General features: G+C 34.4%; 1 protein-coding gene across 2 annotated transcripts; it reads left to right on the top strand.

Annotated features, from left to right (window-relative positions):
- The first annotated feature begins 2,785 nt into the window (after positions 1-2,785).
- LOC147402416 (uncharacterized) lies at positions 2,786-11,706 on the top strand. 2 transcript variants are annotated; one of them, XM_086444060.1, is made up of 3 exons: positions 2,786-2,932; positions 5,799-6,566; positions 9,616-11,706. In XM_086444060.1, the coding sequence occupies exons 1-3, from the start codon at positions 2,930-2,932 to the stop codon at positions 11,254-11,256; spliced, it is 2,412 nt and encodes an 803-aa protein (XP_086300186.1). In that variant the 5' UTR covers positions 2,786-2,929; the 3' UTR covers positions 11,257-11,706. The 2 variants fall into 2 exon arrangements, with proteins under 2 accessions (XP_086300186.1, XP_086300188.1); XM_086444062.1 differs by lacking the exon at positions 2,786-2,932 and adding an exon at positions 2,944-3,082.
- The last annotated feature ends 1,164 nt before the right edge of the window (positions 11,707-12,870 follow it).

Raw genomic sequence — 12,870 nt, 5'->3', positions numbered from 1 at the left:
TTTCATTTATTTTAAAATCAAAATCAAAATAATAAGAATTGTAATAAAAATAATACAATGATTCTGATTCTCGTTATCTTAAGAATTGAATTGGAATAGTTTATTTGACATCTGTAATTAGGATAGAACTACGGGGTAAAAAATGAACGAGACGTGTTGATGCCTCGAAAACTTACATTACCGCACTACGTTTTACTATAAAGAGTATGAAATTCTATTATCATTTGATGTATTTTTTTTTCATTGGCTTTCGATGAGTTAGAATTGAGGGAATGATTCTGATTCCATTTATTTTAAAATCAAAATCAAAATAATAAGAATTGTAATAAAAATAATACAGTGGTTTTGATTCTAGGTACCTTAAGAATTGAATTGGAATAGATTATTTGACATTCGTAATTGGGATAGAATTACGTGGTAAAAAATGAACGAGGTGTGTTGATGAAAATAAGCAGATAGCCTCATATAATTTGGTGTGTTACAATAAAAATGTGCTCTATAAATGATGAAAATATTTTGTTACACCTTCATTGACTAAAATAAAAACACGGAAAAATTACTTAAAAGACTCTGAAAGAGGGACTTTTTCCTAAATAATCCCTAAGTTCTGAGCAGCATCTTAATAGTCCTTAAACCTCATTTCTCGTTATAATGTTTTTGAAATCTTCAAATTACCTTTTTATTTCCCGTCAACTTCACATAATTGGGTTTATTGGTAAAAATAAGTAGATTTCTCGTATGATTGGTTTGTTACAATAAAGAATGGCTCTTTAGATGATGGGAATAATTTGTTATGCCTCCATGACTTAAATAAAAATAAAAATATAGGTTGCCTTCTTGAACATTTTGACGTGGTATGGACAAACTCCAATACTAGTTATCCATTTTTTCAACAATTGGAATGTCCCATGATTTTATAAAAATAATCAAATCTCAAGCTATGCTTATGTGGTCTTGAGCAATGTTTAAAATCTTGTATCGTTTTGATACATCGGTTTCCTAAAATCGGTACATTGTATCATTATCGATATTTTGTTATATAAAATACATTGAAAAAATAGAGTTTTATCGGACAAACCCATTTGTCCCATTTTTATTATAAAAACTCTCTTATTTTACCAAATTTGTTACTCCACGAACCTTAAGTGGGATCAATGTCAATTTTAACGATTAAATACTTATAATACCCTTTGTTTTTTTTAATCACATACCCATTCATGTTTGGGATAACATAGGTAGTAGCATTAAAAAAATGTGGGTCATACCATGAGATTTATTAAGAAAGAAAAACAATTTCATTATTGAGTAAGGAAAATTTCACACATCCATTATTGGCATCCAAAAACGTGGTCTGTTGTCACAAGGCCATACATGACATAATTGTAACAATTATTGAAAGAAAGAAAAATAATTAATTTTCATCGTTAAATTTCAATTTTAAAATTGAGAGTTCGGTAGCCATCCATTTTTAACACTTTGAAAACAAGTTCAAAAAAGATTTTAATGTTTAATCTGAGTTTTTCCATGAGATCTAGAAGATTGTTGTGTGGGATTGCTAATTAGAAAATTCACGTGAGTCTAACAATCATTAGTAATATTTCAAGGTAGTCTATTTTTTAGAAATAAAGGTTAGCTGAGTAATAAGCTTCATAAAGTAAGTTTTTATAATATATGCAACAGATATGTTTGCTCTATAATTATATCTTAAAAATGAATATTTCACACGAGAGCTGAAGCAAGGGTATGTCATCATTTTGAAAACTCATGCGTTTTTCAAATATTTATCAAAACATGAAGGAGGTTTTATCTAATTACTTAGTATTGAAGAAGAGATCGAGGTCAATGGCATGTCAATTTAAAAACAAGGGGTGAAGGTATCTCTCAGAGACTAAAAAGGACTAAATTGCCACTTGGCATACGTCTTCTGTTAGAGACTAAATAAAATGACTTAAATACCTATTAGAAAAGGAAGTTAAAAGCATTTAAGTGATTTTATTTTATTAATGTGGGGACAATTAAAACAAAATTAGGGACAATAACGACGGATTTTTTTTCCATCATTGTTCTTAGTCGTAGTAATATAAAATCATTTTTAATTTTTAATTTTTTTTTGTGTGGGCAAGTGCTCCCATTTGCCTTAGTGTAAATCCACCCCTAAAATCAAGGTTAAAGGCATGGGGTGGGTTTGAAAACATAGAGATGTGTTAAATATCTACGAGGACGTGGAGGGGTCGGTTTAAATCACTATAAAATAAAAATAACATCCATAGTTTGATCATTTAATTAAAATAATTGGTATAATTTACATAATTATCAAAATAATAAAAATAAGGAAAATATTTTCCTCTCCATCAAGCAAATGTTTGAGATGTGAGTATGATCCACAATCCATAAGGAAATCCAAATTAGAAACCATTGTTTTTCCCTCTCACGTTGTTTGAGGTTAAAAAGGTCCTAAAAATAGTAAGGGTAATATGGACATTTAATTAATTAAAACAGCCCGATTACGAACCCGTGGTCGCTTCCTCACGTTCCAAACCTGGTTGTAACAAAAGAATTTTTTTAATGTAAAGCGTCGTTAGACACCTAGTGTCCAACGTTGTACTCATATGGCAAGATAAGCCCACTGTGTCCCTATAAAACAAATCTGTCGAAAACCTATTCGAACACTCGAAGATCCGTCTTTCCCTTTTTACAACATCCCAGTAGTTTGATGGACACAGAGTGTCCAACGTCATTGTACCTATTATCAAATTCTCTCTCTATATCTCTCTCTTTCTCTCGCAAACGACTTGGTTTTCTTTTATTCTTTTTTTTTTTTTCCTTTTTTTTTTGTTCTGTCTTCGCCTAGACTTCCTTCTCTTTTACTTGCCTACAAGTGCCTACAATTTCTGATTTGTCGGCCATAAAAACTCAGTTTTTTAGAAACATGGTAAACCTCTATCTCTACATCTCTCTATCTATGAGTGTTGTTCTTCGTTTTATGTTACTGTTTTAGTTCTCTTTTCATTGAAAAATACGACAATCAAGGTTGATCGACACATAACCATCAAGACCCATTTTCCATTCTTGCTTTTTTCACGTAGGTTTTGATGTTTTATAGTCTTCTATTGAGTTTAGTATATCTTCTTACTTACTTGTTTCTGCATGTTTATCTCTGTTTATTCTACGATTTAATGTAGTTCTCTTAGTTTTTTAATCTATGTTTAGTATTGTAAATAAGTAGAATTTGATGAGATCACATAGGAATTCTTGTTATAAGTGATGGGCTCACGATGCTTTGTCGGTTTCGACTGGTTATTTGGTTAAAATGTTGTTAGTTGTGTTGAGATCATTTGGTGTTTGGGTATCTAGAGATCAATAATTCTATGTACTTGTTGGGTTTCTTTTAATTTTGTGTTATTTTCACTTTATTGGTACGAGTATCTGTGGGGTAACTTGGGGTCTTCGTTTTGGATTCCAACATGGATTTGGGGTTTGTTATTTTGTTATGGGTTTGTGAATTTGAAGCTCTGTTGGTCATAGTCACCGAAATCTGTAACTTATTGAAAAAATCGCAATTAAATCGTGACATTTTCCTTCACTGATTTAATCGCGATTTTTCATTAAGTCTTGACTTATACGAACTTCACGATTAAATCACGATCTTGTGATTAAATCGAAAAAAAAAATAGAAGATGCCCCCTTGATGGATTAGTAAGAGAAGATGGCCTTGATAAAGATGATGGTTATAATTTTATCGATGAAATGTTATATAATGAGGATACAAATGAAGATAAAACTGATTTTGATCAGTTGATGAATCTTAACTTACACATGATTGTTCTTTATTTATTTTATATTTTGAATTTGAACAATATAAATTGTGTCGTAGACCTGAGGTTACTAATTGTGATTAATTTTGAGATTGGTGATTTATTATTGGAATTTAATATGGTATTTGATTATATTAACAACACCTTGTAGGAACAATTGCATGGTACGAACCCTAGCTCGATTTTTTCATGATTTTTTCTGATTGTTTCCCTGCTTTTATCATATTTTTCGATTTTTTTTCTTTGCCAGTTTATTCCCGAACCCCAACATGATGACTATTCTGTTTGTATGTGTTTGTTTTCAATGGTGGGTAGTTTGTCCAAATCTGGTTATTATTTCAATGCTTTTCGTCAGTGTCATTGGTTTTTTATTTCAAGTATTCCCTCCCTCTCTTTGTATAGTGAGGGATGTTGGATTTTTCTTACTGAAGTAGTGTCTAGTTTTAATACATCTTTCTTTTGAAATCGTCGACCTAGTTTTGGTTTTCTGATGGAAGGAAAGAACTTTTTTCGCCCTTATATAACCAAATGTATGGCTAAACGAGTTGCTTATGAGAAAATTCCTGCTTGTTTCTCTTTAAGTCTTGAATATATTATAGAATGATTAATGAAGATTTAACATATAAAAAGTAGGAATTACTCTTTTTCTTAGTAACGGTAGCTCACTAATAATCATTATGTGTTTGGTGTTTTTCCTGTTTAAACAGCTCTATGTATGAAATGCATATATTACTTTGTGAACCACACCTTTAGTTGTCATGATTGCTGGTATTCCAATACTCATAACTAGGTAGAAACATTTACTCACAGGAAAACCATTCTATAATGCTTTAACATTGAACGCAATGACACCATCCCAGTATTCATTTTCTTCTGAAGCAACATTTATTTTAGTTATTTTGGATAGATGCTAAACTATTAGTCTTTTTGGCCTACTTGGATCATAATCTTGGTAGTTATTAGGTTGTACGATGGGAAGTGCCCTTGCCCTTTTGGTTGGCAATGTATGAAGGGAAGGTCAAAATATATTTGAAAAGTCCTAGTTTGGCCAGCTATCTATGGGTGATTGAGTAAGCCTAGGTTTGGTGTCTTAACATCTCCTATGATGGCAAATGGGAAAAAAATGAGGATAGATGGCCAATGCATGTAGATGTAGGTGAATTTGTTACATTTAAAAAAAAAAAAAAAAATTGTTTGCCACTATCTCTACATGACGTCTTATCTAACTAGCCTCTCAATGGGAAATCTATGTGGTTATGCCGCACCTGGTGTCCAAAACAAAATTTTATCCGTCTCATATATGCTTATAAACCAATGGATCCATGGTTATCTACGGCATAGGGAATCACATTCTATTCTCATGTCACCATTGGCATTGTGAATTAGCTTAAAAAACAATTTCTTTTTGGGTGTCATATCCTCAAAATTGAAAGATGGAATCCTTGCAACATTTTACCATGCTTGTTCTTCATAATTTAGTATTCTGTCCCTCATCTCAAGGATGGGTAAAAATGGTAACCCATCTTTATATGTAACAATGCTTTACATTTATTTCCCGTGTGATGGGCTGCTGCACAATCCAAAGGCCTTGAATTATCAAAGATAATACCTGTTGCATTCAAATCATCTCCCTGTCTTCCATGAATGTGAATTGCATTTACGTGATACAACCTTCATTTGATGTACTTTGATAACTGGAAATATATTTGTTCTCTTCTGTCACCTCAGCTCCTTATATTTAATTAATTCATTTCTCTGCTTCATTATTTGTCAATTAGAGGTGGTCTATACTCAATGCAACTTGTATTTTGTTTTGATTGACCTATGGTTTGCTTACATTAACTTTGAAGTAATAAAAGAAAAAAATTTGGGCCTAACTTATTTCAGCTTCTATTTGTTTAGTAATTATTCTACCTGCTTTGGGGTGTATTTAATCTACTTCGAGTATTGGCCTCATAGTTTTCACTATTGCCTGTTTGACAGATGGACTCAGTTGAGGATCCCTCTTGTGATGGAATCATTGAAGACACATCTGCTGATCAGTTAAGTTCTCCAGATTCTCCCCATGTTAGTGATATATTTGGAGATCCACAGATACTTCCTCGAGTCGGGGATCAGTATCAGGCTGAAATTCCACCCATAAGAACAGAATCTGACTGTAAACTTGTGAAGAACTCATCCGATGCAGAAGACCTAGATGATGTTGCCCATTCTTTTCTAATAGGATTACCCATCCCAATTATGTGGGTCCAAGATAAAGTCGATGACATCAAACATGAGATGCTGGAATTTCTTGATCCCAATGATGCATCTATTACAAATGAGTCAGTTGAATCTCAAAACACCAAAGGAGATAGTCAGATGGATGTGGACTTATCTTTGCCACAACATGAGACTTCTAACATGGAGCAGAAGCACATGGGCAAAGGCCGCTGCCCTGTTCCTGGTTCTTTGGGTACTACTTGGAGCAATATTGAGCAGGAGAGTTTTCTTCTTGGTCTCTATATTTTTGGAAAGAATCTTGTTCAAGTGAAGAAATTTATGGAGAGTAGAGAGATGGGGGATTTGTTGTGTTTCTATTATGGGAAGTTTTATAGGTCTATTGAACATCGAAGATGGTCAGAGTGCCGAAAGATAAGAAGCAGGAAGCGTATACAAGGACAAAGGATTTTTACCGGATGGAGGCAACGAGAGTTGTTATCACGTTTGCTTTCCCGTGTGTCCGAGGAATGCCAAAATACTTTGTTGGAGGTAATTTGCAGCACTTTGATATATGTGCATATTTATATTTATTTGCAATGGCCTATGAGTTCGAAAATGTTTCAATCCAAATACAAGATGTGCTGCATTACTTTTTGGGATATAATAATCCTCTGCCAATTGTTTCTTTTAGATGATTTGCTTTTCTTCTCCTTGGGTTTCATGATTAAAATTTAAAAGAACTCTTAAAAGTTTTTTTTTCCAAAATAAATAGATAAATCTAAGAAGACAGTAGAACTTTCAATGTGATAGTGTTTGGAAGTTTGGTCCTCACATGCTAAAGAAATAGCTCATGTGTAATTGGATAAGATTATTACTGCTATCCTCCCACCAAAAAATAAAACAAAGATTTAGCAAAGGGGATGGTCGAATAAAAACAAAACCACTCTTTGAACATGCACATATGATTGCAATTTCTGTGCTATTATAAATTTTCTGGATAACTCGTTGATGGACACAATATTATCTTGCTTGGTATGCTTGCAAATTGTCGTTAATTTTCAAACACACAAATTTGCGGTCTTTTTTGTGGAAAAGTTTTGCATGATTTCTTAATGGAATTTGTGGGAGAAAGCAAAACTTTGTGGTCCTTTGCAATTGACGGACGACAACCAAGCATTTAACAAAAACTTGCGGTGATTTGCAGAGTGCAACAAAGCACCTATCCTTTCATATTTTGTTTTTATGTTGATTTATGGGCATTTATGTTGTTGACTATTCTGCCCCATTTCTAAGAGAAAGGTTTCATCGAGATGGAATAGTTCAGATGGATGGGAAAAGAGCTACACCCTATTTGGAAATTCCTTCAAATTTCTAAGAGATGGAGTTTTCTTTGCAAACTTTGTGGTTGATCAAGTGACAAAGTAGGAAATTAATTTCCACCTTTATATATTGGCTAACTTATGTAAATATCAATGATCAACTTATTTAAGATCGTAAGGATATTCTTGAGTTAATACATAGATGATAATTAAACCCTCAAATGGAGAAATGATTCTTTCTTCTTTACCAATGGGTCAACCAAGATTTGAGATGGAAACATGAAAATAAGGATATAAATTGTTAGATCCCCCCCCCCCCCCCCCCCCCTTGATGAATAAAGTAGGCAAAGATGACCAACCCTCTGTGATAGGTAGTTGAAAAGGTCTTGTTCACTTTGTGTGATGAATCAAAAGAACAAGATGGATTCAACTTCTGCCTAAACCAAGTTTTGGCCATTTTGTTGTCATTGCTCCAAAGAAAGGATACAGGAGAATGGTCTGGATCCATAGTTCAATTGGTTGACATATCACAATGCAATTTTGAAGTCGTGGGTTTGATTCTAACTTACTCACCAAGAAAAGGAATTCGGGAAAATGGTTAAACTGGGGAAGAGGAAAGGAGAAAGGCAACAAATCTAGGATTTCCTTGGAGAAGAAGGAATCCGTCCTCTATGTTCAAGAGATTGGATATCTATGTACTTAGGCATTATTGTTAAATTTTGACATATTTCCATTTCCACGAGTCCTCCCCCTTTCCCCCTCCCCCCTTCTACACACACACACACATATAAGTATAAATTGTGGTGGAAACCGTTATTCATTTCAATAAATATTTTAGTGTGTGGTAAATATTGACCAAAAGTAATAAAAAAAATTCATGTGTAAGTATAAGGTTTTGGAGGAAATAATTCAATTAATAGTAAAATTCAACAAAAATATTCTTTTTTGAAAAAAAATTATTCTAGAAGTACTAATAACATTTGTAAAAATAGTAAATATTACAAATTTCTTATAACATGGCCTTGTAAATAGTACATAATACTCAATTCATTGAATTATTGTTAGTTAGATATCTAAAGATTATCTTATTTTGATGTATTGAATCATACTAGAACATTCATGAAATCACACGCGTACAATCTTCCATGTTGAAATTACTTGAATATATTAGTAAGTTATTCTAAATAGTTTTAAAATATTTTGTTAATGTAGTACTTAATAGTTTGTTCAGTTAAGTAATTGTTTTAACTTGAATGTATATGTAGTTAAGATAACATTATTATTTTCATTTTCATCTAGAATATTGTTGTTTTTGGTTGTCGGGCTTGTACTTAGTAGATAGTTACTGCATTATCATGCTAATCAATCTTCCATGTTGTTTTCAAGACCACTTTTAATTAAGTTTCTTTCCTGCTTTATCATTTTATATAACTTCAACAAAAAAATGTTTCTCAATATTTCCATCATTTTATTAAACTTGTATTAATTTCCACTCTAATCAAAATATTGCTACGTAATATTTCTATTTTCAAGCCGACCAAAATAGACACCAACCGAAATTTAATAAGAATTCGTGATATCTAGGCCTGATGTGATTGAAGTCCAGAACCATGTTTCTTGGATCTTTTTCTCTGTGGCTTCAAACAAATCTTCATCTTCGATCATCAACCATATGATTGGAAGTCCTACAACTCCGAGCTGTGTCAGGGTCTTTACGAGCCCACATAAATCTAGGTTTCTTTGTTTTTACAAGTTCATATATGGTGTAAACTGGTCAATTTACATGGATTACAAACCATATAAATTGAAGTTGTTTCATTTTTAAGACTTAGATATGTTGTGAACTTGTCAATTTGCTTGGCTTATATGCAACAAGGTGTTGGGATCATTTCCAAACAGTCTAACGTGTTTTGACTTGCAAACACATGGGATTTTCAATTGCATACTTCCAATGGAAGAATCCAAGTGACATTGACATTTGATGACCTTTAGGTAAACAACAATTTGGGGAATATAGAAGCCAAAGATTATGGATAAAGAAACCGAGGGACTCATATCTCAAACTCTTCCATGACATACCTTAATTTTTTGTGCCAAAGCTATAGTTTACTTTGATGTGGTAAATATTGATCAACTTATTACTCAATATTGGTTTTTGATTACGAAGCTATAGTTTACTTTGGTGTAGTGAATATTGAGCCATATTTTATGGACAAAATTACATTTATTTATTTATTTATCGCACCTGTCCTCTTCCCTTAAAACTGATGTGTTTGCAGGTCTCCAAGAAATTTGGAGAGGGGAAAATTTTGCTAGAAGAATATGTCTCCACTTTGAAGGCTACAGTTGGTATCAAAATTCTTGTAGATGCAGTAGGGATTGGTAAGGGAAAGCAGGATCTCACTGGTATTGTTATGGAGCCTGTAAAGGCTAATCAAGTTATCCCTACTCGTTCCGAAATACCAGTCGGCAAGGAATGCTCTTCTCTTACATTTGACGACATCATCAAGTTTCTAACGGGAGACTTTCGGTTAAGCAAAGCCCGGTCGAACGATCTTTTTTGGGAAGCCGTTTGGCCACGTTTGCTTGCAAAAGGGTGGCACTCTGAGCAGCCTAAGAATTGCAGTTACGCTGGCTCGAAGAATTCTTTGGTGTATCTCATTCCGGGTGTTAAGAAGTTCTCGAGAAGGAAACTTGTCAAAGGAAATCACTATTTCGATTCTGTAACGGATGTCTTGAACAGAGTTGCATCAGACCCGAGGCTTATTGAGCTAGAGATTTTGACAAGTACAGAGACGAAGCAGAACCAAGATGGGCATTTGGATGATCAGCACCGTTGTTATCTTCAGCCAAAACTACCGAATGGCAATGCAGAACTCATGAAGTTTACGGTTGTGGATACGAGTTTGGTTCATGGAGAAGAACAATTCAGATTGAGAAAGTTAAGAAGCTTACCTGTCGATGCTTCTAATACTCCAACTTCCACTAGTCTTTTGAGAGAGAATGATGGGGATAGCTCTGATGAGCCAGCAGTTGAGTTCGATTCTCCTGTTTTGCCGTCGAATGATCAAGAGGTTACCGATACTTCCAGCCCCTCAAAGGGTATGCCTAATGGCCCTAATCCCACCAATGTATTAATGGATAACAAGAAGGTTCAGTATACCGATATGTATGACAAGCACTCGGGGAAGACCATAAAGTGTCAATTTAGTCCGAGGGAAGGACGTGGCCGGTCAAACTATTTAGCACCCGCCACGAAACGTCGGCGGTTAACTGCTTGTAGCCATGCAGAGAAAACCCACAACCCAAATAGCTTCTCGGTTGGACCTGAATTAAAAGAAGAGGAGCCCCATTTCCAGATAGACTCACTAGATGCAGGTGAGAATATGTTTTCTGAAATGGGTCCATCTCAAGAGAAAGCATCACTTAGTTCTTCAACTAAAGGCAGTTCAGATGACAGCATTGAGGAGGGCATTCTTAGTGAGAACTGCTTTGGCACATCAGTGTCTCCCGAGAAACCTCAACCCGAGGATTCTACCGACCTGAAGCTACCCCATACCCAACTTGATTTTGAAACTGGTGAACCATTCATCACTGAGGTTTCTCCTGAGAGACCTCAACCCCTCATTGCTAGGAGGCAGAGCACGAGAAACCGGCCATTGACCACGAGAGCATTGGAAGCTTTTGCGTGTGGGTTCTTAACTACAAAACGGAAATGGAGAGGCGTGGGGCCAGTATCACTAGAGAGCTCAACACCAAGGCCTTCCCGGCGGGCCCGAGGTAAGGTAGGCATTACTACAAACTTTGATAGTGTTGCTTCTGTTACCGTGGAGTCCAAGTTACAAGAGGTGGATGAAGAGTGTAATGGTGTCACCATTGTAGTTAGCAGGCCCCAGGTTCAGACTGAAAGGGTTGCATGAGTCATCGTGAAATATCATGACTCAAGGATTGTAGGTATATAGAGAGCGATGTGGGTGGTTCTTTGGTGATTTGTGCACATTCGTAACCCACTCTATTTAAGACTACAACAATCCTCGTCACATTTGCAAGCAGATGCCGTGCATATCAATGGTGAAATCATGGGACTGAACCTTGGAACTTATTGTATATTGTTTGCTTTTGTACATGTTATGCACATCGGGAGAAGTACCTTGGAGGTTCTGAAAAGCAGGAACAAGAGATTAGGGGGAGCTTTCGATTGGAGTCGTACCTTTTAAATAAGAATGTTTAACATGGATGTTTAATAATTCTCCTCTCTTGTAAAATAAACTTACAGTAGCCATTCATATTGGTTTGTTTCAAACCCATATATGAAGAAGGATTGATTTTTCTAACTACTATAATTGATTTATTGTGAGTACTTCACTTAATTTCCTCTGCAATATTGAGCTTTGGCGAAAATGAAAATGTGGGAGGGATCAAAGTTAAAATTCTTGAATGGAAGAAAAATGAATTATATTTCAATAAATAAAGAATAATAATTTGAATCTTCCTGAAAGATAGTATCTAGCCCTGCACAAATACGATCCATAAATGTCATTGCATTTCTGTTATTGAGGCTTACCTCTTCTAATGAGTTTGGGCTATATTTCTAATATTCGATCTTTTTTAATACAATCATCTTCTGTTGAAAAAAAAAAAAAACTAATACTTGAGAAAACTATTCAGGGAATGAACTTTATTGTCGAATCACTTCTACTCCGCGTTCTCTTGTTATCCACGATTACAAAGTAAATAGCAAGGAAAATTTAAAATAAAATAATAATAAAAAAATGAAAAATAAAAATCAAACACAAAGATTTATGTGATTCCACGACAATGCCTACAACCATGGGCAGTCCGATCTAAATCACAATGATAATTAAAGAATGATTCAAGAAAAATAATAAAATTCAATTCCAAACCTAAGCCTTAAATTCTTTTGCACCCCTTCCCGTCTCACTCCCCCCCCCTCCCCTCCCCAAACCAACCAGCCAACCAAACCAAAAAAAAAGAAGGAATTTCTAATGATGAAAAACGTCCCATAACATTACTACTTTATACCACCTCACATATGAAGAACACTAATGCTGGGGTGACATTGGATTTACTGTAATTTTTACATTTCTGACATGGAGGTTCACAGATAACCATAGATATTTTTTTGTTTGTATCTTGAGAAACACATCAGCATGACTCTATGAAGAATAATTTACTTGGTACTCTCTTGGCAGCACTTTTGGGCAGGGCCAATATGAACATACTATCAGGAAGTGACAAACATCCAAATCCCATTTTCTCCTCAAAAAAAAAAAAAAAATATATATAAAATCAAATAACTCGGCTACTCAATTTATTATTAGGTGACTCAGACGAATTGACTCAAAGAGTTTGTTTTTTCATATTATATATATATCAAATTTGGAACCATTCAAACTCCAATCAAGTTTAGCCAACTTGGCCGAGTTTCAACATGATGAGTTTTAAAATTTAATTCAATATTACAAGGTCGTTAGTTGTTGGACGCCTACAATTAAATGAACGGCCGAAATTAC

Source organism: Akebia trifoliata, chromosome 5 (genome assembly GCF_017979445.1).
Source record: "Akebia trifoliata isolate Shusen 1 chromosome 5, ASM1797944v1, whole genome shotgun sequence".
Lineage (NCBI taxonomy): Eukaryota > Viridiplantae > Streptophyta > Magnoliopsida > Ranunculales > Lardizabalaceae > Akebia > Akebia trifoliata.
Note: the sequence above shows the minus strand (reverse complement) of the source record. Positions and strands in the feature narration are given on the sequence as shown.